We start from the raw sequence: 26181 nt of genomic DNA, 5'->3' as shown, positions 1-26181 counted from the left end.
TCAGAGGCATCAATTTTCAAAGCCCGTCAAGGAACGACATTAGTGTTACACGAATTCGGAAAGCGAAATGGCCTCTTTTACGTAAAGTTAGCTCTGTAATGTTCGCGTTTTGTTTCGGAGTCATGGTACGTGGTGACACGAGACTCCTACAGCTACAACCATACGAAGGGCTACGATATATTGGAGCTGGTGGTCACACCAGCATTATGCTTCATTCATAAAACAAACTTGTTCATGTGACATGTGTCGCCCTTTTGGTACTATACCTCAGGGCAGCCTTTCAAAAAACAAACTGTTCGAATTTCATTCCCTGCCTCTACGACGGTGAAAGTGAAGGCAAATGAATGTGAAGCGGCAGTTCAATAGCGAACCATCGTGAGATCAAGCTGCGCCATTACCACTGCTTTCTGGCGAAGAGTATATACATATTTTGCAGTATATTTCTTGTGATTTGGAGCATTGCGAGATGCCTGTTCAAGCCCTTATGTTCCGTTACTTTTCTAGCTGCTCCTTCATTTGCTCCTGCCTTCATTCACACTCTTTAACGCAGGCTGGCTGAACAAGATCTTCTCGTGGAAGTTCTTCATCCCGCTGTCCAGGTTAACGTTCAGCATCTACCTTGTTCACGTTCTCATCTTCATCGTTCGCATGATTCGTCTCCGGACATACATTAACACCGATGAGTTCTACCAGGTGAGGAATGTAATAGAAAAGATCTCAACAATGGCGCAATGACGCAAATTACCAGACCGGGTGTTTCTGCGAACACTCTAAGCAACTTTTAAGAGTTGGCTGTGGAAGATTGTACAATTCTAGTCCTTGAGCTGGTCTGGTCGAAGAGGACATTATTTGCAAGATAAATTGAAATGCGTAATCGACTAAACAAAAATTTACTAATTAAGTTTAGCTATTTAACCTATGGCCCATACTGCCATTCACAAATTGTAGCCGGTGAGACTCCAAGCCATATTCACTTGAATATAATTGTGTAGATGACACCATTTTTCGGATATGAGCCATCAAACTTGAGGTAAATATGCACTGTCGTTCCACTTACTTTATTAACAATCCGTTGTTTATACATTGAAGCACAAGATTAGTTGAAACAGCAAGGTCTTTCTTCGGAAAGTTCGGGAATGAATATCTCAAAACTGGTGTCATCCTGAGAATTCGTTCCAAGTGTCTTGCAAACTCCCCGGCTCGAATTTGTAGATTGAAATGTGTACCATAAAGTAATTAGTTAAAACTTATTAGTCATTCTTTGTTTTCTAGTCGAATATGCATTTCAATTTCTTGTGCAAGTAACGTCCGTCTCTTCTTCGAGTAGACCAGCTCAAGGACCACAATTGTGCTATCTGCCACAGGGGATTTTTTTAATTGCTTATAATATTCGCAGAAACACCCGGTATATTGTAGCGGCAAAAATATGCTACCGCCTCTTTCGTGAAGCAGACTGTGGAACTTTGTATTGGGACAGAAGAGAACAAACATGACATTCTTGTTGCGCTTCCCTTACCACGCGTATTTTGTGCCGTACCAGGCTCCGAAGTGCTCCACCAAATAAAACAGCAGCAAATTAATCTTTTTGTAACCAGTTTTGGTCACTATGTCTGCAAATCTTTCCCATTCTCCCTCGTTCTTTCATTTTCACGAAATCCTTCCTGCCGGATGCACTGACATAGATAAAACATCACATGCATTTAGGGAGTCAACATTGTCATTACGCAAGCAAGTACATAATCCTAACATGCCCAATACGCAATGTAGTTTCATTCGCGAAAGTGATGAGAGAAAAGGCCCTCCGTGTGCGACAAAACTCTTCTTTCTTCCTTGCAGTTGAACACCGCGCTGGGTGTCTTCGCTCTCAGCACTGTGTTCGCCTACGTTCTGCATATACTCATCGAGGCGCCCATCTTTCAACTTGAAAAAATCATATTCGAGCGAAAACGAGAGGAACACGTGCCACAAACCAGCGTGAAGCACGTGAACGGCGTCGACCATGCAAACGGCTTTGAGCAAGCAACCAGCAAGGACGAACTCAAGAGCAGTATTCTCTAATTTCTTATTTTCAATATCCCAGGGCGGCGTGGCGCCTAGAAGCAGCCATTGAACCGTGCTGAGCTCTCAGCCTGATAAGACCGGACAAATTAATGGAAGTGCGACTGCCATTTAGTGATTCCACCGAGTCGCCTGGTCAACGGCTTATCATACACAATACAGGGTGCATGATGACGTCATGAAAGCAATGGGCATCTGTAAATGTGAATATTTAACGAGAGAGTGAGAGAGACGTCTGCGTCTTAAGAGCCATCATGAAGTACAACTTATTATTTTAAACTTGCCACCTGATGCAAGGGTTCAATTTCTATGGCATTTTGATGCTGAGTAAAAAGTTGCAGTTTCGAACAACGGCCACATCAGCCGCATTACGATGTAGTCCGGAGTGCAAAAATACTCGTGCGCTCCGAGATTCGGGTGCACATTAACCTCAACGCGTCAAAATTATTTCTTACCCCTAATACTGCGTCCCCCATAACTGCGATATACATTTGGTCCGATAAGACCCATAAGCCAGACAGGTGCGCCTGCCTGTCGTGCGTGCACCTAGCTCTGGGGAAGAGTGCACTGCAGCTGTAAGCTGAAATGTTTGCAAAAATCACAATGGCGTGCCTTGTTAAGATCTCGTCGTGATGCTATTCTTCAACCAACATGCGGTACCGCGAGTTGACTTTAGATGTCCACATTTATGTAATATCATCCTTTAGGCTCAGGAACATTTGTATGTCGATGGTTTTCATTACTGCGGGCTTATTGTCCTTTATGCGAATGCGCTAATAAAAATGAGTCGTTCACTACGTGTTCTTCTTCATCCATATTTTGTCACATGAAGTCAGATTTAGAAATCCTAACCAGCATGCCTGTTGAAGAGTGGATTACAGTGGCTCTCACTAGGTTTGGAGCATTGCACAAAAGGAAATACGGTGCTTCCATCACGTGGTGACGGTCGTTCTTGCAAAATATTAGACTAATGTATGACGTGAAAACGGACAGAGAAAGAGAAATAAATTTGGACAATATTTCTTCTTCTCAGACCACCGAAAGCGTGTCCAGATAGATATTTATTTACTACGAACACGAAGAAAACCTGTGCAGACTGCTGTGTTGTGTTTACGCCTTCTTTCGACCTTTGTTTGTAGAGGCACTCATCAGGGATCGGTCTTATCACCTATTCTCTTCAACGTTGCCATAAAAACCTCCCGGACTGTGCAGAGAAGATCCCACACGTTCGTCATGCAAAATATTCGGACGACATTACCATTTGGACGACTCGAGGCTCGGGTGGAAAAGAGGATGCCCTACAAGCGGCGACAGGCGTCGCCAAATACATCGTAGAATGCAGCTTGGAATGCTCCCCAGAAAAGATTGGGCGCCTCGTCTTTTAAAAGAAATCCAGAAGAAAAAGCACAGGTAGAGAGACCATTGAAGTACACTTAAACCAAAAACCGATACCCAGAGTCAAAACACTCCGCATATCAGGTGTTCACATGCAATATAATGGCCGCAATAACCACTCTGTAAGTGCGCTAAGACAAACTGCCTACAGCGTAGCTCGCATTATCAACAGAGTCACTCGTCGCAGACATGACATGTAGGAAGAAGACCTACTACGCTTGACTCAGGCCCTTCTCATCAGTAAAGTCACGCATTCGATACCTCACCTCAGCCTAACATCAGCAGAAAAAGCCCAAGTAAACGTATTGCTACGGGAAGCGTACAAACAAGCCCTCCGCTTTTCTCTAGGTGCGGGAACAACCAAACTTCTACCCCTGGGCATCCACAAAACCTTAGACAAACTAAGTGAAGCACACCAACATGGGCAAATCACACGCCTCGCCCTCAGTAGAACAGGCAGTATAACTCTTCAAAGATTGCGATACACCGTGACGACAACCAACAGTCAACAAGCACTACTATAGTCCCGACAAATCAATAACAATGGCTCCTATTTCGCGTAACATGCTCCCGGAATATTACTTGAGCAGGAGAAAAGCACGAGCCAAAGCAATAGAAAGAGGATACGGCACTCTCCGCTGCTCTCCGGAGAGATGCAACCAAGTGCCCGAATCGGCAGGGCACGGTAATCACCCTGGCAGGACACAGACAGGAGGAACTGGCACCCGCCTGCGTTTGTACGCGCAACTTCGCCACGGCAGAGGACGCAGCCATTGACCTCGCTATTTCGCATGGAGAAAGGATGAGTAAATATATATTCTTACAGACTTTTAATCAGCATGTAGAGCCTACGCGAACAGCCATCTGCGTAAAGTATGCGATATCCTCAACCGCATCAACGAAATACCCCACACCACACTACACCGGGACACGAATCCGTCAGTGGAAACCATCGTGCACACGCACTAGCCCGAGGTCACTGCTACCGGGCACTGCAAGAGACGGCAGAGGACCCCTGTCGACAAGCACTACACACTTCCTACGAGACTCTTCAACACTAGCGCCTTTAGAGAAGAACGATGCCGCCACCACACCAATCTCTCCCCAAAGATTAAACCATGGCCTGGAACCAACTCCAGAAGAATACCTATCCTTACCTGACGCTCCTCCACACGGATGTACCTCACCCTTTATCAACCCCTTTGTCCTTTCTACAGAGCGAGCTACCCTATACCATACTACATGGGCCTGCCAAAAAATCCCCAATACCCCTCCCCCGCCACAACCGAAACGCAACGCACTACCAGTGGTGTAGATGGTGCTGAACAGCTCGGAATTGTGGGATCAACTTTCCTTGATCACCCGAACCTAAAGTTCTGCCACCACCGCTGAGGCACTAAGCTGTAGGAGAACCACGGAGGACCACCCCTCTCCGTGCTACATCAAAATAATGTCTCTCTCTCTCTCGCTCTTTCTCTCCAGTGGGCTGTTATTAGCCATGAACCATTAAAAACATTCCCAGTTTCCTGTCCTCTTCATCGATTTAATTATTAAACGCGCCTCACACATTTACAGGAGAACATGTATTGGTCGCCCTGGAGACGGTAAGGTCGCACACTTTGTGGCCGAAAAGGTTGTGCGTAAACCGAAATATATACACTAAGAAAAATCCCGGGAAAAACAGGAGTAACTGTGCAGTTAGTCCTAAAAAGGGCGCTTTCGTCCCTCAAGGGAGTAACTGTATGAATATGCGTGCCGTGTGTAAATTTCGGAGAGTAAGTGTTTAGTGCCTGGTCTGAAAAACTGCAATGGGAGGACAAACGGCAACAGCTACTCCCCATGCGCTCCGCTGTTTTCGTCTGTGTCGCGGAGTGATGCGGCGAAAACGGTATTGTCTATAGATCGTGAATAGTTCGAAGTTCGTGCACTGTCTATTGAACTGCATGCAAAGCAGCACTTTGCCTCTTCGTGAGAAAATTGCGTAAAATTTAAATGCTGGAATGTGAAGAACCATGGCCTTCGTGTGCACACCATAAGTGAGTGATACACATTAAACGCGCAAATCATTGATAGACTGCCAGACTTTGCTGGTCAATAGTACCCAAGTTCCTTCCGTTCCAAGGAGATTACGAACTTAACTGAAGCGATGTGTAGCTCAAACGAGACACACTAAGTGACAGAGAAATTGTCCTTCTCTGTCGCCTTAGGTGCCCCGTTTGAGCTCGCTACACGTTTACATCGCGTAGTGCCTCAGTTTAACTCACCCTAAAAATACTCGGGCAGATTTCTTTTCGCACTCGCTTATGGTTGCAAGTACATTCAAAGTTACACTATCCCCGCACAGCTTACACAAAATGCCGAGTCGCTTTTATATTGCCGCACCTGCGTTCCGATGCTTAACCTATCTCAATTTCCTGTCCCGGTAACCGATCTGCCGTGGTGCAGTAATAATGGCGATAAGAGGGAGCGAAAGCACTGATAAAATTCGGCTGTAAGGCCATCCGGCCCGGGCCGTGAAGCCCTGGAAGTAGGGTACCTAACCGTGACAATGTATGAAGGGCACACTGTCCTTATAGCCAAAAGCGATGATGAGACTAAATTGCAAAAAGTGGACGGATATCGGCCTATCTCCTTATGCAATGTGGATTATAAGATTTTTGCAAAGGTATTAGCTAACCATTTGCAAGCTGTAATAAGATCTGTGGTCGGTGGTCATCAAACATGTGGCATCAGGGGCCGGTCCATTCAGACGAACATTCATGTTGCGAGATCGGTGCTGGAGTGAGTAGCTGAGGGGGTTGGACAAGTGGCAATGGTACAGCTAGATCTGGCTAAGGCGTTCAACAGGGTGAATCACTCATTCCTGTTTAATGTACTAGAGCATATACATATCGTATCCCTGATGTTAGGCTAATGGCTCAACGAGCCTGATAGTTAATGGCTCTCTCTCCGATCCTATTAGGCTTGTATCATCAGTACGACAAGGATGCCCTTTGTCACCGCTTCTGTTCTGCTTGTATTTAGAGCCACTTTGTATGAGCATTCTTAAAGAACAGAATTTCCAAGGGCTTACATTACCGACGAATGAGGTTCGGGTTCTTGCGTATGCGGACGACGTGGCCTTTTTTTTTTTAACGATAAAAAGAGTGCAAGGACTGCTCTTGCAACTACAGAAGAATTTTGTGCGGCTTCTGGTGCAAGCGTTAACTTTAAAAAAAGTTCAGGTTTTTGGTTTGGATTATAGGCCACAATGCCGTCACCTTACGCAGGCATTCAATGGAAAAAGACCTGCGTTATTTAGGTGCACCTATCCCACAGTATAGAAGTAGCAACGCTCATTGGTCGGGAGAAGTTGGAAAAATTCGTTATAAAGTGAATTCATGGCGAGGGAGGAATTTGTCAATGTTCATTCGTGCTTAAGTGTGCAACGGTGTTCTTAGCTTCTCGTCTTATGTATGTGCTGCAAGTACTGCACTGCTCACGACTTCGCCTTCAGGCACTGCATCGCGTATTTGCTACATTTATTTGGAGTTCGAGTTGCGAATCTATGCTGCGCGACAATCTGTTAACCCCCTTGAACGTGGTGGTTCTTCGTCAGGCAAACCTCTTCGTCAGGCAAATTGTTTCTCGCCTCTTTTTCGTTCGAGACAGTGACCATCCGTTTTTGCGTGAAATATTTCAACTCCGTTTAGTTCATTATCTTCCTAATATAGCAGTGTCATCAAATGCCAAAGATGTCCCACAGGCTCCTTGGTGCTTTCTCAAGGAGGTAGTTGATACATTTCTTTTCTTGAAAGTTAGATTCAGCCTGGGGAGAATGTGTTTACTGCGAGTCGAAAAGCAATTTCTGCGGCACTCGTCGACTCTATTTTCCCAGATGCTTTGTATCGTGCACCTTATTTAAGCCGACCTTATCAGGATGTACTTAAGCGCATCCGAAAAATGTGTGTACCTCCTGGAGTAAAAACATTTTTCTTTAAATTACATCCGGAAACACTCCCTGTTAAAACTTCGTTGAATTCTAGGGGTTGCTTTGTGCCGTGGCCAACAAACTGTTGACTCTATCCACGTGCCGAAACCATATATCACTGTTTCATAGACTGTATGGATGCTCTATTTATGGGGGACATTCTCCAACGGACGCTTAGAAAGGACATTGACATCACACCATATTCAATTAGGTTTATACCGTTTAAGGTTACGGGTGGTCCTCCCTATGACATGTTCATAGTACTTGGCTTATACAGCCTATGGAAATGTAGACTGTGTGATCGCCATGCCGAAAGCCCGCGATCTACAAAATCCTTCTTTCGCAAAAGTGCTGCTTATGTAAGAAGTGTGTACGCTGCGCAGGAACCTCCACCAGACTTGATGCATGCACTTGTTGGATGCATGTGCGTGTTTGCCTGACTTTTAAGTGTGTAGTTGTGTCTACTTTGTAATATACCTTCAGTTTTGTTTTCCATGTAATAAAGAAACAAAAAAGATCTGCCGTGGTGCAGCGGTCAGAGTACCTGACTTGTGAGGGCGTGAGTTCAAATTCTGCTTTCGGGCGCCTTTTCTTCCTTTCTTTTCATCTCTAATCTTTTTTATCAGGGTATAAATACCTAATTTCATTAATTCCACCTTTGCGGTGCATCGGAAATAATGACCGTTACTCCCTTGGGGAGCATTGGAAAAGAGCAACTGTTAGTCCTCGGAGGAGTAACGGCAGGTGGAGTAACAGTTCATCCCCTCGCACTTACCCCAGGAATGGTTGTGGCTAAAGTTCCTCCGCTAAAGGAGTAACCTCAATACCCCATTTCCTCCTTTCCTTCTTAGAGTGAATGCTGTGAACAGCATGCACCTTCCTCGACGCAGGGTATCGCGGACATGCAACGTTTATCAATAGCAGCCGTCCGAGAAGTGTCTGCGAAACCCAGATTTCTTCTTAGCGTCACCGAGGTCTCGAATCAACCCATGTCCTTAGTTTTGAACCTTAAAGAAGCACTGTGGAACTCTCATGAGGACCTAGCACGTCTTCCGGGGATGGTAGAAGCAAAATATTCAGTAGTAAAAGACAAAATAACATGTTGCTTTCTTTCGGCATTATATTGTCACGTTGTAGTGATGGGGGAAAGAAAGACACATTCGCGTAACTGCGAGTAACATAGCCTAACTCTTGGACCCGCCGTGGCTGCTCAGTGGCTGCGGTGTTGGGCTGCTGAGCAAAAGGTCGCGGGATCGAATCCTGGCCACGGCGGCCGCATTTCGATGGGGGCGAAATGCGAAAACACCCGTGTACTTAGATCTAGGCGCACGTTAAAGAACCCCAGGTGGTCGAAATTGACGGAGTCCTCCCCTACGGCGTGCCTCATAATCAGAAAGTGCTTTTGGCACGTTAAACAGCATAATTAAAAAAAATAACCTAACTCTTTATTGGGCGAACTTCCGCCCGGAAAAGCAAGTAACGCTCTAGCACAACGAAGGCGGCGTGCACAGTCGTCGAAATCTGACGTGCAGGTCAAACGCGTCGGCTATTTATACATGACTCGTCGAAGGTGTCAGCGCAATCGCTGGTGCTCGCGTGCCTTCCAGAAAGTACAACACTATTCGCGTCACGCAAACAGTCTGATAACGGCGGGAACATAGACGACAGAATCAACGATAACATTCGAGTAAATTCCAAATCTGCAGGCACGTGTAGCGATGAGGGATAAGTTTAAGTTGTTAGCGGGTGAAATGCGGTCCGCGGTAAAGTATGAACAAGTACCCGCGTCAACATGCTTAAAATCCGCCGTGGTGGCTTAGGGGCTTTGCGTTGCGCTGTTAAGCCCGAGATCGCGCGATCAAATCCCGGCCACGGCAACCGCATTTCGAAGGGGCCGAAATGCAAAAACGTCCGTGTAGCGTGCATTGGGTGCATGGTAAAGCACCCCTGGTGGTCAAAATTAATCCGGTGTCCCCTACTACGGCGTTTCTCAGAATCAGATCATTGTTTTGGGACGTGATCGAAATACCAGAACTTAATTTTAATGATATGTTTATAGTCGGCATTAACTGATGAAGAGGTGTTGATAAGGTAGGTGCATCCTACCTAACGAAGAAACCCGTCCGTCCGTCACGTAAGACGATCCCTTTCAAGATAGGGCCCGCAGCAGCGAGCGAATTCACCTTTGTGCTGCCTCTTGCTTGAACGCGTAATGAGCGCGAGAGCACAGCGGACACGAAGCTATCAGCACTCGGCGCACTGTGTCTCAATGGCAGATCGCTTTCAAGCTAGGACCCACGCGTCTCGCTTCAACGCGAACTAAACGGCGCGAACATAGGGCCGCGCGGCCGGGCCATACGCAGCCGCCGCCGGAGTACGGTTGATGACGGTTGATAATGGATCGACGCGCATGACTAAGGCGCTCAAGAGCGATAACGGCTTATAATGATCGGAACGTCATCAGCGCACCTGGCGCCACCAGCTTCAGTAGTTTGCTTGCGTCATCAATTCATCTTGCACCGCTGTCTGCAGGAGTTCCTGTCACCGTAGCGCTGTCGTTTGTACTGGTCGGATCAAGTTTCATAACATTGATAATGACACCAGAATGCGTCGAGATGAGCAACTGCTACAACGCTTATGCATACTCAGAGAACTCCCAGAGGAGTGTCTGCGTGTGGTTATTCTCACTTACATTCTCAATTCACTTTAAAGCTCTCTGTATATATATATATATATATATATATATATATATATATATATATATATATATATATATATATATATATATATATATATATATATAGAAGCGAAATGGAGTAATGCTTCTTGGGCGAGTTTGTTGATATGTAGCGAAACCACTGTAGCGCAAGGAAACACGGACAAAGAAGAGGACAGGACACCACGGGCACTTCATGTTGTGGTACGTGCCATGCACATAAGGGACTACTTCAACCCTTATCTGTTTTCGGGTAGAGGTGCGGGGTGTACATTTGGAGCCCTTTACCTTATTCAGGAGCGTCTTCGAGACAGGTTCCTAGACCGAGCGCGGATAGCTTGCAGCAATGAGCTTTGCCTGTTCTTTCTACAAACTGGCCTACGTCATATGTGGCCATCCGTAGTGTTCTGTCCTCTTCTTTGTCCGTATTTCTTTGCGATACAATGACTTCAAAGCGAAATTGAGAAGGCTGGGGCGTACTGCCTCCTACTTCCCATAGACTACACTTAATCATACCTATTTAACACAGTGCTTGTGTTTGTATCTTTGGTGTTCGTCCATGAACGTATCCACAATATATATTAGGAGCGCTGCCGGGGAATACGCTAATTGGCTCACCCTATACCTCCAGCAGTAAACATTCATGCTCCTAACTGCAGAAATTGCTGGCGACATGTAGGAAAGTGTAAGAAAGTATTCGTATTGGCAGCGAACAAGCCCTGATTGTGTTTTTTTTTTCGCGCTGAACGAAATATTTTGCGCTGAACAGAAGCAACAGTATATCAACTTGACGCATGGCCGGAAAAGCAGCGAGCATTTCACGGTCGGATGTCGATCTCCCTCCGAGAGGCCAACGAATCAACCAGTGCCACACAGGGCAAAAATGGTGCAATACATAAGAACTAGATATTATAAAAAATCAGAATCCCTTTTATTTCTTCTCAAAGCTCTTCTCAAACCTCTCCTTAAATATATTTAATTAAAAAAGGCTACTTTACTGCCATTATGAAACATGGTGTTACGTCGCAAGCTTCGAGGGGACAGTGATATGCACAGAACAAACGCCGCTGTGACAATCTCGCCGTCTCCCCTCTAAAATTGCACCGCAAAACCATGTTTCATAATACTCGTATCCAATTAGCCCACCTTAGTGCATTTTGTATTGCCTTTTATGGGGACTCCTTAAGAATGCAGTTTTCATACACAATTGTATCAAATTGCGCTGTATATGATCTGAGGTGACCATTGCAAATAAACTGTTCTTGGGCTTTTTCCGAACTGCTTCAGCCTCAAGCGTTTAGCATTAGGCCCGTCGCGAGAGAGGGCACTGACCCGACACCACAAACTAAAGCAGCATTGCTTCTTTCTTCTGTAACAAGACAAGGCTTGGTACATGTGTCAACCTTCAGCCGTATTTTTTCATGTGTCAGCCTGAGCACCCCACAATGAACTCAGAAAAACTCTGGTACTCGTGCCTGACACCGCACTAAGCGTTACCTCACATTTTAGTGATTAACAGCAACAGGAATCGTCATGCCGCCGATGTCAAAGCCTTGCATGAAGACGTCTTCTGTATTCGTTTGTACATACGCTCCGCACAGAGTGCTGACATTTCTATTCCATTTTGTTGTCACTCCCTATCGCACATAATTCTGCTAGCACTGCTGCGACGTGCTAATATTCTTGCATGCTCTGCGTCAGAACTCTATGGGGGCACATGAAGGCGAAGGGACGACTTAGTAATGTTTGAAAACCGAGCTAACGAACTTCAGCCCACTTTCTTGAAGCTCTTGCTGCCTTCATTTTCCCTATCTCGAAGTCAAGTAAAGCTCTAGAACAAACAGCAATTCATGCGACAAACGTTATCGTGCTAGGGGTTTAAAAAAAACATTTTTTTAAAGCCTCTTTCGTTAATATTTAATGAATGTTATTCTTTCGGGCCATAAAAACACCTAAAATTTGTTTTTTCTTCGTTTCCTCTAAACTTACGCCTTTAAATATAGGCCGGGCATCTCCAGAGGCAACACAAAAGTAGATCCTCACGTCTTGTTCTTCCTATTAAGTCAGCAATATCATCACACACATCATCATATTTATGTCCACTGCAGTTCGAAGGCCTCTCCCAGCAATCTCCCATTGCCCCTTTTATGCGTCAGCTGAAATAATCCCATGCCTGCAGATTTCCTAATTTCATCATACCAATCACTTTTATGCCGCCCTTGACAGCACTTCCTTTTCTAAGGCACGCATTTCTGTAAGTCTAATATTCCTGAAGTAAAAGCGACAGTTTGGCTGTAGTCGGTACCAAACCATCTTCAGCATTTGTCCCCTTTTGTTAAATGTAGGAGTTCCGTGCTTTATTATTTGCCTTTATCCCACCGTCGAATATATATAGGTCAAACTGGTCGCTGCATAAATACATGTTGCTCCGAGCACGAACGGTCCCTCGAAAATCACATTCATACACACATAAACTGCCATTGTTCCAAATGTGGTTCTCGCCGTTATTCCGTGAAGCCACAATCAGCGGACGAGATCGGCGGACAAGGGGCCAAACGTAGCAACACGTGTCTCAGCCAGTCATCGATCGTGCGCCACGAGTGCGATTGACCTCTTTTGAAAGGCCAGCATAAAAGTAAGTAGTCTGGAATAAACAGACGATAATGTTTGCAGTTTTTTTTTATTTTATTTTTTGTTCGTTGTTGTTACGAACGGGCATTTTAGACTGCCCAGTTCTGGCGCTAGCGTGTGCATATAGAAAAGAATTTCCTTTCGAAATAAAATTCCTTGAGAGTTGTAGCGTTTGTGTCGTCCACTCTCTTCTTCGTGTTGCACTTTTCTGCGCTGCCCCCCTTTTCAAGATACTCTAATATGTCACCGGTCATAGGCCCTGCGCTTTACAAGGCCTTCCACAATTCTATTTCTTCATCTGTGTCACATCTTTAAATAAGTAACCGCTGATGCGGCTCAGCATAGCTATGGCGTCCGCCTGGTGGGCACAAAATCGTGACTAAGATTTCCGACCATCAGGGCCGCATTCCGATGGAGGTGGAATGCAAAAACGCTCCTGCACCGCCGTTTGGGTGTACGTTAAATAACTCCAAATGGTCTACATATCAATCGGGAGCGTCCAGCTACGGCGTCTCTCATTCCCCGGGAGGCGTTTTAGGACGTCAAAGCCCAGTATAGCACTTCGTTTAAATTCCATAAATAGGCGACATCGATTTTCTCATCTAGGAAAACGACCATTGAATCAACGAGGATGCCTCAGGTATTTGGACCCAGCACCATTAGATAGCTCGAAACATACTTAAATCAGCGTGACTGCATGGAAATCACCTGTGCGGTGTCAGTAATACGAACATCGTCGCTATAATGCTGCACCTGCAACCGAAGATTGCAAAATGGATCACAATGAGCGCCCGAAAAAAAAAAGAGAGAGAGAATGCAACGAAAAAAAAAACGCCGGATCGAATGGTTTGCATGCTTCTAAATTGCTCACCCCAAAAATAACCGGCAACTTCAATTCTTTTAGAGCTCTTTCTCGGCCCGTCCTCGAGTGATACGATAGCGGAGGGCGGACGGCGCCCTTTGGCTGCGCCGCTGACATCCGGCTGCATTTGTACGCCGCTTCGGCCGTGGCTGCACGTGGCACAAGGGGCATGCACCACATCGTAGCGCACCACCACTTGATGAAATAAAAAGCAAAGTGCAGCAGCTACCACGACCCTGACCCTCTTTCTCGGGCGAGTTTCGAATAAAGTAGACGTGTTTACTGTGGTGTCCCAGCCAACGTAACGTAATCGCTTTTCTTTTTTACTTATCTTCAGGCAAAGTGGGTTACAAGCCACTAAGCTCACGATCCACAAAACTAGACGTATATGATTTCTCTCTCTCTCTCTCTCTCTCTCTTTGCTTGTAGAGTGCGGTACCATACAACGTGACTACGCTCCTCATCAATGCCTTAAAACTGACTTTCTTTTTTGTAAAGGAAAGTATGAACACGCAGCGTAATTACGAAGCACTGTTGTAATGTTGTGCCGTGCCTGCCATACTATAGCTGAATATGTCCCCATATTTCGGCTGTTTCCTACTTAGAAAGCAGGTGCCATCGCAAGATCATGAAACTGAACACAAAGGCACAACTACCTGTATCCTTGCTCGTTGTGCCACCGTGGCTGACTGTCCTTAAGGCTGCCCGGAAAGTCAAGTCAAAGATGTGTCATACAATGAAGCTTGGTATAGTATATTCCATTCGCAGCGACGCAGCGAAAGTTCAAAAGAAGCTTCGCTTACGATCACATATATGCGATGTATGCGTACACACGCGCACTCGTGCAATATGTGCAATCTCATCGGCTTTAAACGCGCCAAAGAAAGACTGCAACTTTTTTTAGAACAAATTGATGTGGACGGATCAATCACCACCGTGTATTCATTTTCAATTACTTATTCATTTTTGTAGCAAATTTAAATTGTGGCAGGAATCCGTTGGCGTTTTCTGCTGTGTGAGGATGCGCTACCAATGATGCCAGCTTTTTTGGGACTCTGTATGCCATGGCACTCTATCGCCATACGCCGGTGCTTCTTATCATCATTATCACAATAATAGCAGCTGACTATATTGAAATAAAATTATTTTGGTCCCTTTTCTTTGGTCTTTGCGGAGGTAAAACGTTATGAAATATGGAATGTAAAGAAACTCAGTAATTGAAATTGTGAACTATTTACGGTGCTCGCTGACTTTGACGAAATATTTGCTCTAATTTGGGACAGGAGGCCAAATCAACAGTTTTGTTGATAAAAACGAAAGCCTTCAAAGCAGCAGCACGTAATGCATTTTGTGGAATTTTGAAAGTATGTGTTTGCGTTTACAGACTTTCGTGGAGCTCCAGCACAATCAGCCATGCGTTATCTAGGTGAACGAATTTCATACCTAAAACAAGACCGCTTTAGCACTTTGTTGCCGACGGTACAACCGGCTCAGGAGGAAAAGTTGCACGAAGAGCTCGATCGCGTGCAGCGCTGGGAAGGAGGCGTTTCGTTGAGAACGCGATCAAAAGACCACGCGGGGTGCAGTTACGGCACTACTGTATTGTCAGCCTACGATAAACGCATAAAAAGAGGCAAGGGCATAATTAAGCTCGCTCTTTTTCGTTCGTGGATTTCTTTCGAACTTGAAGGAAATTACCGGAAACGAAAAGGCGGCGCCATTTATTTCATGTCTATTGTCCCTTTTCGCGCTGAATCGGCTGAGTAGCGGGGGAAACTACGCGACGACTTCGCACGTGCAACTTCGGAGACAAGCCGGAGCCACGCATCGGGCTGGGGGTGGAGGGAGGGGGGGTGTTTGCGGCGGGTCGCGTTACGAGCCGCAGCTGCCGACTCCGACGTCACCTCCCCTTCTCGGGGCGACATCGCGGCGCTCAAAGGACCCGCGTCGAGCCGTCTTCAGTGGGGGACCTTGTTGGCGCCCCACAGGGCTCGAGAGTGGCTACGCTCGCACCGGAGGCCATGGGTCGCAGGCCGTGCACGACGTCGTTGGCGCTGCTGCAGGTGCTCGCCGGCGCTCTCTCGCTGCTGTCGGCGCCGGTGTGGGCACAGGGCGGCGAGTCGGCCACGCGCAGCTACGAGAACGACCTCAACGATGTGCTCAAGGTGGCGGTGGAAAAACTGCTCCCACTCGTGTCGGACTTCGTGACGAGACCCGAGGTGTCGACCGACTGCTCGACAAGCATGCTCAAGACCTTCGTGGCTCTGCGTCAACAGAAGGCCTGGGCTGTCAGGAGTAAGTACCGCTGCCGCTGAGAGAAACCGTACGTGTTGCGGTTCTATTATTTTCCATTTCCTGTCTCCTGGTGCACGAGTTCGTGGCAGTATATCTGATAGTTATACGACGATACACAGCGATGTAATCGGAATAGGCGCAAGTTAAAACCGGGGATGAAACGAGTGATTTGGTCGGACGTTTCGGGCATCGGGAGGCTTTTTGCGAGTACTTATGAGCTGTCTGACCGAGAGCAGAACATATAAATACGCTGGTGTAGGGCTGCTAAGCACGAGGTGGCGGGATCACATCCCGGCCACGGCGGCCGCATTTTCATTGCGGCGAAGTGCGAAAACAACCACGCACTTACATTTAGGTGCACGTTAAAGAGACCCAGGTGGTCCAAATTTCCGGAGTCCCCCCCCCCCCCACCCTAAGGCGTGCCTCATAATCAGATCGTGGTTCTGACACATAAAACCCCATAATTTAGTTTTTAATTAATAAAAATACGCCTCATGCCACAAGCGTCGACCTCGAGCACTCGAATTCAGATCTATTATTTCATTGATCGTATCGTTTCATCAGAACGCACCACTTTTTTAAAAAAAAAGCACAATACCATAACCAGGTTTGTTATAACAAAGTCGATTTATACAGATAATAGTGGATGGCTAATGTTGAAATTCTGAGGCTCCCTAACACCCACGAGAATGTCGACACACGGCTTTCTTTCTTTCACTTTTTTTTTTCCGTCGTTCTGACCCCGTCCGAATGCAGCCGCCGCACTCTGTATACGAAACGCCGTTTCGTATACAAACGTGTGAAGTCAGTTAACTCAGTGAGCGTACGTGCGTGCGACAAACCAGCTTAGTGGTCTCAGCAAGTACGCCTGACAGCCAACATCTAATTAATTACCCTTCCATTACATTTTCCTGTTGATATGCTCATAGAATACCCAGTAAACGGTGTACACCTAATGGCAAGGTTATTCAAAAGACATCATGAGCCTTCTCTGAGTAACTTCCAGTACCCGGAGATATCGTTTAGCGAACTGTTTATGCGACAAAAGAATGACGGCGAATTCTATTGCAGAAACAATCTTTATTTCACGTAAAAAGACAAAAATATTTTTTCGGGGTCAAGTTGTGGGAGCTACAATTAATCGCAGGAAAAATAAAGTGTTACATCCACCATAAATATTACACCGCGATATCCCCAACTTGCCACGTTGAGGTTCAAGGTTTCCATCTAAAGGTTTCTTTTTAACTAGCATCGCCGCTTCCACTCTCCTACAGATTTTTGCAGGTCAGCAAGTTTAGCACCTTCAGAACTGAGGACAAAGTTAGGGAGAGTGAAAGTTATTTCCTGATAATTTACAATGCACTAAAGATCAGTGTGTTTCAACTTTCCTAAATGTCAACCAATTGCCCGTTCAGGGCATAGGCATCGTAGGTATATCTCGCCCCCGCACATACGAAACGATGCCTTAAAAAATACAACTATTTCCTCAGTGTAATCGGGAATGGAACGTGATTTTCAACTCTGTGATAACATCTTCTCGCGTGAATCGATTTTTAACTGTACTTGATTAACTTATTTATTCCGATGACGCATGCTTCCTATAATAGTGGTATTTCTTTTTGTTTTTATCATGTGTGCTACATAATCGCTCTGCGCTATCTTCTTGTACTCCTATGTTTATGCTTTATGTTACGTTAATTTCTATTTTATATGAAAGTGAGATCTATTATGTCTTTTGTTCTGTATTACCACTTCTGTAACAGCCCTTTCGAGGGCTCAGTATCAATCAGCAAACAAACAAATAAACGTGTGCTCCAACAGGTGTCGAGGCATGTTCTTATGCTCTGCCCTAAATTACGACCACGTTATAGGACTTGAGAATTTTACATCAAGGCTACTCACACCACAGCGATAACCGTCCCGACCCTAATAGTACCAAACGCAAGAAAAAAGAAAGAACAATGCAGCGATGCGCTGCCGTAGCGTGCATGCAGTTGAGAATAGGGAAGGCCTAGAGAAATCGTACGTCGCGAGGTCGCTGACTGCGAAGCACATTATCAAAGTCCAGCATGATACATGTGACACTGCTTGCTTCGTTGTGCACGTGAAAAAAGCGCGTAGTTTCACAAAAGGATGTTTGGAGGCAAGCGTGGAGGAGCACCTGTTCAACCAGTATTGGTTGAACAGGTGACTCCCACGCTGGTTTTTTATGACTTCTCTTGTGTGACCTTGGAGCACGCAAGAAGCTCCCTGCCACGCTGTAAACGGGAAGCGGGAATTCGTCATTAGTGTCAACACAACTTCCCCTTGCGCCTGCAGGGCCTGGGCGCGCAACGCGAGATCAATAACTAGAGGGGCTGAGGCTTCAGACCGGCGGGGACCCTAAAAAAAGTGTGCTAAAGTAAAAAAAAGAGTATGTTAGTTATGCGGGCTTACGGTGTGCACACGATTTGCTTTGCACTCACTCGAGTTCCTCATGTTCGGTTTAAAGATTTACTTTACATTTGTAATCCCTTAAAGGGGAAATACAATGGCACAAATTATATCATAAATGAAGCTAATCATTGCCACACAGCAAATCTGAGATGACAATGTTAGATTAAAACGAAAAACCAGAAGTTTGTTCAAAGCTAGAGGGACGAAGTTTAGACAAATCCATCAACTATACCAATCGCTTCTGCGCTGGGTGAAGTGCTGTATACAGACGGCGCGCAACCTATCTCCCTCTGGTTATGTTTAGTATGAAACTCCATGGGCTGCAGTAGCAGAGAAAAGAAACGTGTCACCTTCTCTCAAGAATGATAAAGAGTCAGAAGCAACCATTATGTGCACATGGAGAACCACAGGTAGCGCCGTGGACGCTCCGCCACTTGCGTCACCTGATAACGCAAACGACATTTGTAGGTGGCGTCACCGTGCGTGGTCACTCACATTGTAGCTGCTATAGCGTCCTTGTTGAGGTTAATGCATGCAGAACTGCCAGTGAGCAGGGTACGGTTACTGGTTTGGGCAACTTGGTGGCATTGCATAACCGTAGGTTTTTGAGATCAGTTTAGAGGATGGTGACAACTGACAAGATACGAGACAAACACAAGTGGTTGTGTCTGTCTCGTCGCTTGTCACCGTCCCCAAATTTGTGCGCAAAAGCCTACCGTAGTGGAGCTCGTTTTTCTTCTCCTTTTTTTTCTTTTTTTTTTCTTTTACAGTTGCTGCTGTTGAAGCCGTTCTTCGTGCTTCAAGGCAAACGGCCCAAGCTCTACATACTAAAGCTTTTCGATAACCCCGGGTAGTCAAAATGAATCCGCCGCCCTCCACTACCGCATGCCTCATAACCATATTGTGGTTTGGGCTTGTAAAACTCCTCAATTTAATTATTTTACCGCTCATGTGCTTTATTTAGGCGAAAGCCTTATGTGTCTCATCAGTCAGTCAACCTTCAAAGTCATTGAGCGAAAACGCGTCGACGACACGAAGGGCACAAAGGGGCTACGAACCCTCGACCTTAGGTGGGAGTCGAACCCTCGACCTTCGGAATTAAGAGTTACGACTAAACGAATTAAGAGGGATGACTAAGCGAAGTAGACTAAGTGAATTAAGGGGGATGTGTACGTCATGTGTGCGTCTTTACTGCATCGGTACTTGAGCTTTCGCCTTCAAGTCCTCGTAGGGATAACATAAGAGACCCTGTGAATTTTTCAACTCTAACGATTTACGGTGTATGCGCGGAGCAACCGCTAAATGTCAATAAAGAAAGGAGGCCCACCTACGTGAATATTGATGCGCATTGACACCCTCAATGGTCCCTTTTGAGTTATTAGACTGTTTGAACGGGTATGCAAAGGTCCCACCGTCGTCGCTGCTATATCTTTCAGAAGTTAAGAGAGCTGTAACAAATCAAACTTTGAAAAGAAAATGCCTGAAGAGGTGATTCTGAGTCTAAGGTGTGCAGTTTCCTGGAAGACTGAGCAGACCAGAAAAAAATGTTTGAGCGGCGGTCTTGCTCCAAATACCTCGGTATTGTGTCACACGTGATTGCTCTTTCATCATTTGCATTTTTTTCCTTTTCCTACAGGGCTGCAAAGGCGTTATTATCGTACGAGGTTGAGACTAAACGTACAAACGGAAATGTGCGCTCTCCCGTGCAGTGGCCATGTCCAACGCCATGTACGCACCGAACGCCCTTGAAGGCACTTACGTGGCGATGGGAGGCTACGACCAGTGCCTGCGTACTCGCGTGCGCTCGTCCGATGGCGAGCTCTACTTCAAGGGCCAGTACTGCTCCGTGCTGTTCTCCCTGCCCAGAGGTTACTACAGGCGTTTCATCGAGTCGTTCCACGAGATCGGAGAACTGCAGGTATGCTTCGAGTATGCAATAGACGACATAAATGAGTTAAAAGACGTCAGAATCGCCTGGGCGCAATGACATCAGCGCTCTTTTGGCTTGGAATGTCCGGGCGATACTCGGCGCTTTCACTGATTGCCGTCGCACTAAACTTGCTGTAAATCGGCGCTTCAAGACGTCAAGCGATTGTTGCAATTATATCTGCGCTGCCGACTAATTATGCTGGTTTATTTATTTATTTATTTATTTTCATGCCAAAATATATTGGAGACCACGTGTTCTGACTTAACCAAGAAACATTTCTATTTTCTGGGCGTGGCAGCACCGTCCCGGTGGTGCCATGTTCTTTTCCTATTTCGTGCTGCCAGCTGGCGCGAAGCTGTACTTCAGCCTTACGTTGGCAAGACAGTTCTGCAGCTTCCCTTCCCGAATGTTGCAGAAGGGTTAGCAAGTCACGCGCTGTTGAATCACTGACGTGAGGTTACGCGAGCGTAAAGTCCTACCCCACTTTCTGTTTGTAGACGTCAACATGGCACTGTATTCAGCTGACCGCCGTCCATGTACACACGGCCACAAAGATTTTCGAAATTCCGGAAATAGCCCAGAAGCTGAAACGCTTCCTGGCCTAAGCACTCAATGTGAGGTGCAGCGCACACTTTGCACTTTGTAGCCTGATGCTGCGAAATATTTGCGCGCTCTCACAGTTTGCGTGTTGCGAAAACATTTGTGGCCCGGTGTACAGCTGAGAAGAGAACCGGGGACGTAAGTTTCGTGTCCCACCGCGAATGTTCTATACTGGCGCGCGCACATTTATGTTGTACACGCCCAGATTTTCACCCTGATCCCTCACCTTTGAACTTTAAGGCTTACATAGACCGAATCATCCTGTTTTTTTTTTCTTTCTTATCTGCCAAAATTAAAATTAAAATCCCATTTATTCGAAAACTAAAGCATTATTGAAAGTAATTGCTAAAATTACCGGAGAGTAAGCTTTCTACGAAATAAACCCGTAATTCATTGTCTGCCTTCGTCTTTCCTCGAAAAACATGCATCGGTCCAAGGAAATGAAATACCATGTAGTTATGGAGAACTACCATTCACTTTTTTATTCTTGCAGTGTACTAAAGTGAAACAGTGTCCACAAATCATGGGTGTACAAAACAGCACCTCTACGTGTGCCCTGAAATCTTGCTATAAGTGGGACAAATATAGTACATTGTTTTTTCCTTACAACTTTGTCTTTTTGGCCATCGTCATAAGCAAACTATATCTGTCAGTTTTATTCGCTGGGTATTAAGGTTCAGAACATAATGTCGGAACTACGGCGAGCAACAGTTTGATCAGGGCCCGAATTCACAAAGCCATACGTGCAAGAACCATTTGCAAGGGTGGTAGCCGTTGATTGCGCCAGCGAATAATGCAATAACGAGAGCGTTGTCCAGTTTTTACGAGCGATGGGCCCCGTGAATCTTGCGTCACGTTGCTACCCATACGCGTACACGTGCAGCCGGAGTTGCGCGTTCAGGATGTCTGCCGGGCCGCACGTCTCGCCCATTACGCAGGGTCGCCTGGACCCCCTGACGGCTTCATCACCCGATCGAGAGGGCGTGGACACCCTCGGAGGACTCTGCGCGCCGTCGCTCTGCACGCGGCAGGACATGACCTTCTTGGTCCGCTCACGTGAGAATTTTAACCACTCGGGTGTGCTGTTTCCTCTTCTATGTGGGCAAACTCCAAAACGACTTTTACCCCTACGCATGCTCTAATAAGGTTCCCAATACATACAAGCGAAAAACTGATGCGGTTCAAATGATGCTGAATGTAAAATAATCAAATGTAAAACATTATTCCATACGTCCGACACCATGGACACTTCAAGTGCAAAAGCAGTTCATGGCCTGCATCTTCAAAATAAACGTTAATATAAATAATTCTACGTGTCCGAGTGCAGTGTAGTAGTTGCTTTCGTGAGAGTCGCTCTTTCTCTCAACATAAAGTTCCCGCACCACCATAGGGACTTACACCCCATAATTTGATTTTAATTTACAAGCGTTGCCAGGGGAAGTGCAGCCGTACACAGGGATATATGATGGCCAAGTCAATATATGGCCAAGACAGATATTGACTATATAATGTTACGTCCATATGGTAATTCAATGTTACTAAATCTCAGAGCTAAATTCATGCTAAAGGCTTAGAACTGTTCATACTCCAAGACATAGGTACCGAAATAAAGCAGCACTTTTCAGGGGGTAAGGAAAGATACGTGAAAAAGGAACACACAGAACTACATATGTCTTCTACCTTTTGTCCCGGAAAGACGCTCTTCTAATTCTTTTCCTAAGTATCCCTCCAACTGGCAAAACTAGAACTGCGTTGAAGCATATTCTCCTACGGCAGCGCCCTGTGTACGACGACCTGTGCCACGTCAGACACTTCGGACACTTCATGTCCTAGAGCAGTTTTACCCCCCACACATCCGCGTTCACCTGTACGCTACTTGTTCCTCCGTTACCTGTCTAATAATTATTCGTACATACATACCGTTAGACGCCGTCGGAGTGGCTACTAACAATTATTCCTTTAATTTCATTACCCTTTCTGTTTCAGTGATAAGCGAGTACGGAGGTAACGCCACAGTGACGTCCTGCAGCACTGATGACCCCAAGGGGGTGACATCAGTTCAAGCGTTTTCTATGTAAGTGATGCGAATCTCTACTGCACGTGATACTTACGTTTGATCAGCTGCTCCCCAAATGGAGCACGCTAAGACACTTCATGTATGTGTCGCAGAGCAGTGCTCTGTCTTATAGGTCTGCTGGTTGGTGTGGGCACCACGCTAGAGTGTCTTCCTCAAGCCGACGTTCACGCTCTGAGGACCAAACGTGGAGGTAATCGTCACCTAGTCTTTCTCTCTCTCTCTCTTTCTCTATCTGTCTCGCTAGAATACCGAATGGCAAAATATCTCGGCGCGGCGGAAGGCACCTCTTGCGAAAACAGTGGGCTTGCTTTGTAACGCATAAACAGCTTCGTAGTGGTACTAGGCAGTGAAAAATAATATTGGAGTGGTCTATAGGTAAACAGAATAGAACATTTTGTTGGGCGACGATGTTATGCCGAGTGACTAAAGCGAGCCCTTGAGAGTTCTGGCTTAGCACGCATTCGTATGCTAGGCTGTAGAATAAAACCCCCAGCCGAAAAATGCTTACTAATCCTGAACACTGAATGATATTTTTCAGACAGTAACATATTTGAAAATGTCTTAATGTAGTAATGTGCGCCGTTTCATATAATTAGCACCGGCTAAAGACGCGTGCCTTGCTTTGTGTTTTGACAAGTTTTGATACCTGCGCTCGGCGTACCTAGCGTCTCATGTAGAAATGGTATAGCTAGCTTTTTTTTTTTACTTTCGGTATTCTCCGATGAAGAAGAGCCTTGTTGAAGTCGTGAATTCGTTTGAGTGAAATTTCGACGAATTCAGTGAAGAGCTCAGAAAATGGCCCATTTTTGGCAGCTGATCAAATTACAGCGAAGCTTTTTATTGCTAGGGTTCCCTGCATTTTTGTTCTGTCAACAAAAATGTGGGCTGATACTAGTGATAGTGCAGAAGGGGCCAAACCGCACTGGCACATACCCCTGGGGAATCCGGGTAGGGGGCTCCGGGGCCTGTAACGCACCCTTGAACTACCCTTGTGACACCTGGACCATAAAGCGTCGCAGGCAGAAGGGTAAGAACAGAGGTTTTTACTCGAAAGTTCAAAAATATAAGGGTAAGAAGAAACGAAACAAAAAAATTTACTGTAGAAGTAAACAGACAATGGGGGGGGGGGGCACAAGTGTCAGAACATACTTCAAGGTGTGGTGACCATAGGGCAAATAATGTGCCCGCGGTGATGGTATATCTCAGGGGATTCGGAGATAACTTCGATCACGAGTAGCTTTCTGAAGAGCTTAAGATACGATCGTGAGCAAAGTTTGCGCATAATGGCGTCATTCTTCGGCTCCCAGGAGCTCCCGCCACCAGCGATGGTGGCGTCGAGTGACACTCGTTGATATCGTTTGTGCGACGCGCTGACGCACAGGTGTCTAGCTGGCTGTCAAATTGGCAGCAAACGTCGGTGACGACCGCCTTCTCACCACGTGCTGAGATGAGGTCTGGGCGCAGGGTGGTGATGGCGAAATTATTCCGGCACACGGTGCGCAGCCGAGCCACGCTCTTGTTGTGGCGAACGGTATACATGGCGCTCCTCGACATGCAGTGGCAGAGGACGTAGGGCTGCGTCTCCTTGATGCACCCACAGACCCTGCACCGCTGGTCGCGACCATTCGCCCACATGCGGGCGCCATTAAGCGGTAATAAGTTGAGCCTGGCTTTGCGGACAAAACGCCAATCCGCAAACCGGGTGAAAGACCCGGTGTGCATGAAGTGGGAGCTGGCGGGTTCCGCGGCCACGTACTGCAACACCTTGCCCTGGTTTGGTTTGTCGTGCAGAGCTGCATCCCTGGATCGAATGGCTCGGAGCGTGCAGACGACCTTCCTGCGATGGTTAGGATTGTAGTCACCGCAGGTGATCCGAATTCCGTCAGGGCGCGGTTCCCAAAGGACATCCAGGCGGCGCGACGCCTTTCCATCCTCTGTCCAGGTGAATCGAAGCTGCGACGCTGGCGCCCGAAAATCGCACTCCATGGACCCGTTGAGGTAGTCCTCGACGTCCTGTTGCACCGCCGGCCGACGAAGACGCTTAGACACTACCTCGAACAGGCCCTAGGACGCCATGTCCCGAAGCTCATCATCTTCGGATGTCAGCAGCTTGAAGGCGTTGTCGACGTGGCAGAGGTCGCTCAGTTCGGCAGCCAGTGGCATTGCTGCGGGCTCAGAATGTGGACTACCGTAGACGTATTCATTCTACGCGCTAGATGGTAGATACAGCGTCCTCTTCAAGAGAGAACGCATGTCATCGTTCAGGCATTGCCAGTCGTAGTTTCCCGAGGGTGCCGCACCTCATCATGAACTTCAACCCTGAGAAGACGAAGGTCCGGTCGCCATCCAGGCGTTGCCAGGGGGCCAACATAGATCATAGAAAACCGTGCCCCTCCGGATTTCCTGCTCGATGATGGTGACGTCGGCGGAGAGTGCACGGAAGACCACTGGTAGTCCCAAGAACCACTGTGCGTCCAAGTCGGCCATTGATTGCAGGGATGGTGGAACCCGCGACCGTGAAGGAAGAGGGCCTGGTCCCCACCGGGTGGTGGCTGCTCAGGTTCAAAGAACAGCACTTGGTGGGTTTGAAAGACAGACCCAGATCCGACGTTCAAGAATCTTCAAGAAAGTTTCAACTTTCAAGCAAGTTCTTTTTTTTCCTGAAAAACTACGCTATTTCTACGATCGGCTCTTAGCACAAAAGGCCGACCCACGTCGGCCATATCTACGTTCGCACCGCCCTTTTTGTTAGCGTTCAAGCGCTTGCGTACGTAGCTTCCTTCCGCTCTACGCTGGTGGCGGTGCCGTCGAAACTTGACGCTTGTCTAGTTTTCTCCGGCTCCTCGAGGCGGCGGTCCCGTCGTCCATGCGAATGTATGCAAAAAACCAGAAAGACATGTTGTCGTTCTCCATTTTGAATTTCACTTCTGTCGTCATTATGGGGAGGTCGCGTATAGTCCGGACTCCCGAGGAGGAACGCGCCTACGAAGAGCGACGTCCCGCATGCACTTGGCGTTTTGTGCATCATCTTCATCGGTGGTGTTTGCATTCTCGCCTCTGTCCCTGCCGTCGTCCTCGTAGGCCCGTTGCTCCTCGGGAATCCGGGCTATAGGCGAATATGATGGAAGTAAGATAACAATAACAGAGGTGATACGAGAATGTGTGTGCGTAGCTATCGTCACGATGGCCACCGATCAAGACAATAAATGTA

General features: G+C 46.6%; 2 protein-coding genes across 5 annotated transcripts in view; both read left to right on the top strand.

Moving 5' to 3' along the window:
• Positions 1 to 2855, top strand: part of LOC142580065 (nose resistant to fluoxetine protein 6-like) — a 78245-nt gene extending 75390 nt beyond the window's left edge. For all 3 annotated transcript variants that reach the window (XM_075690845.1, XM_075690849.1, XM_075690838.1), the window contains 2 exons: positions 551 to 693; positions 1837 to 2855. In XM_075690845.1, coding sequence (XP_075546960.1) covers positions 551 to 693; positions 1837 to 2058 — 365 coding nt within the window. In that variant the 3' untranslated portion in view covers positions 2059 to 2855. The remainder of the gene's footprint in view (positions 1 to 550; positions 694 to 1836) is intronic.
• A 12635-nt stretch (positions 2856 to 15490) lies between these two features.
• The window catches only part of LOC142580055 (nose resistant to fluoxetine protein 6-like), a 41232-nt gene continuing 30541 nt past the window's right edge, over positions 15491 to 26181 (top strand). For both annotated transcript variants that reach the window (XM_075690826.1, XM_075690823.1), the window contains exons 1-5: positions 15491 to 15927; positions 20073 to 20281; positions 21832 to 21949; positions 22880 to 22967; positions 23063 to 23160. In XM_075690826.1, coding sequence (XP_075546941.1) covers positions 15654 to 15927; positions 20073 to 20281; positions 21832 to 21949; positions 22880 to 22967; positions 23063 to 23160 — 787 coding nt within the window. In that variant the 5' untranslated portion in view covers positions 15491 to 15653. The remainder of the gene's footprint in view (positions 15928 to 20072; positions 20282 to 21831; positions 21950 to 22879; positions 22968 to 23062; positions 23161 to 26181) is intronic.

Source organism: Dermacentor variabilis, chromosome 1 (assembly GCF_050947875.1).
Source record: "Dermacentor variabilis isolate Ectoservices chromosome 1, ASM5094787v1, whole genome shotgun sequence".
Classification (NCBI taxonomy): Eukaryota; Metazoa; Arthropoda; class Arachnida; order Ixodida; family Ixodidae; genus Dermacentor; species Dermacentor variabilis.
Note: the sequence above shows the minus strand (reverse complement) of the source record. Positions and strands in the feature narration are given on the sequence as shown.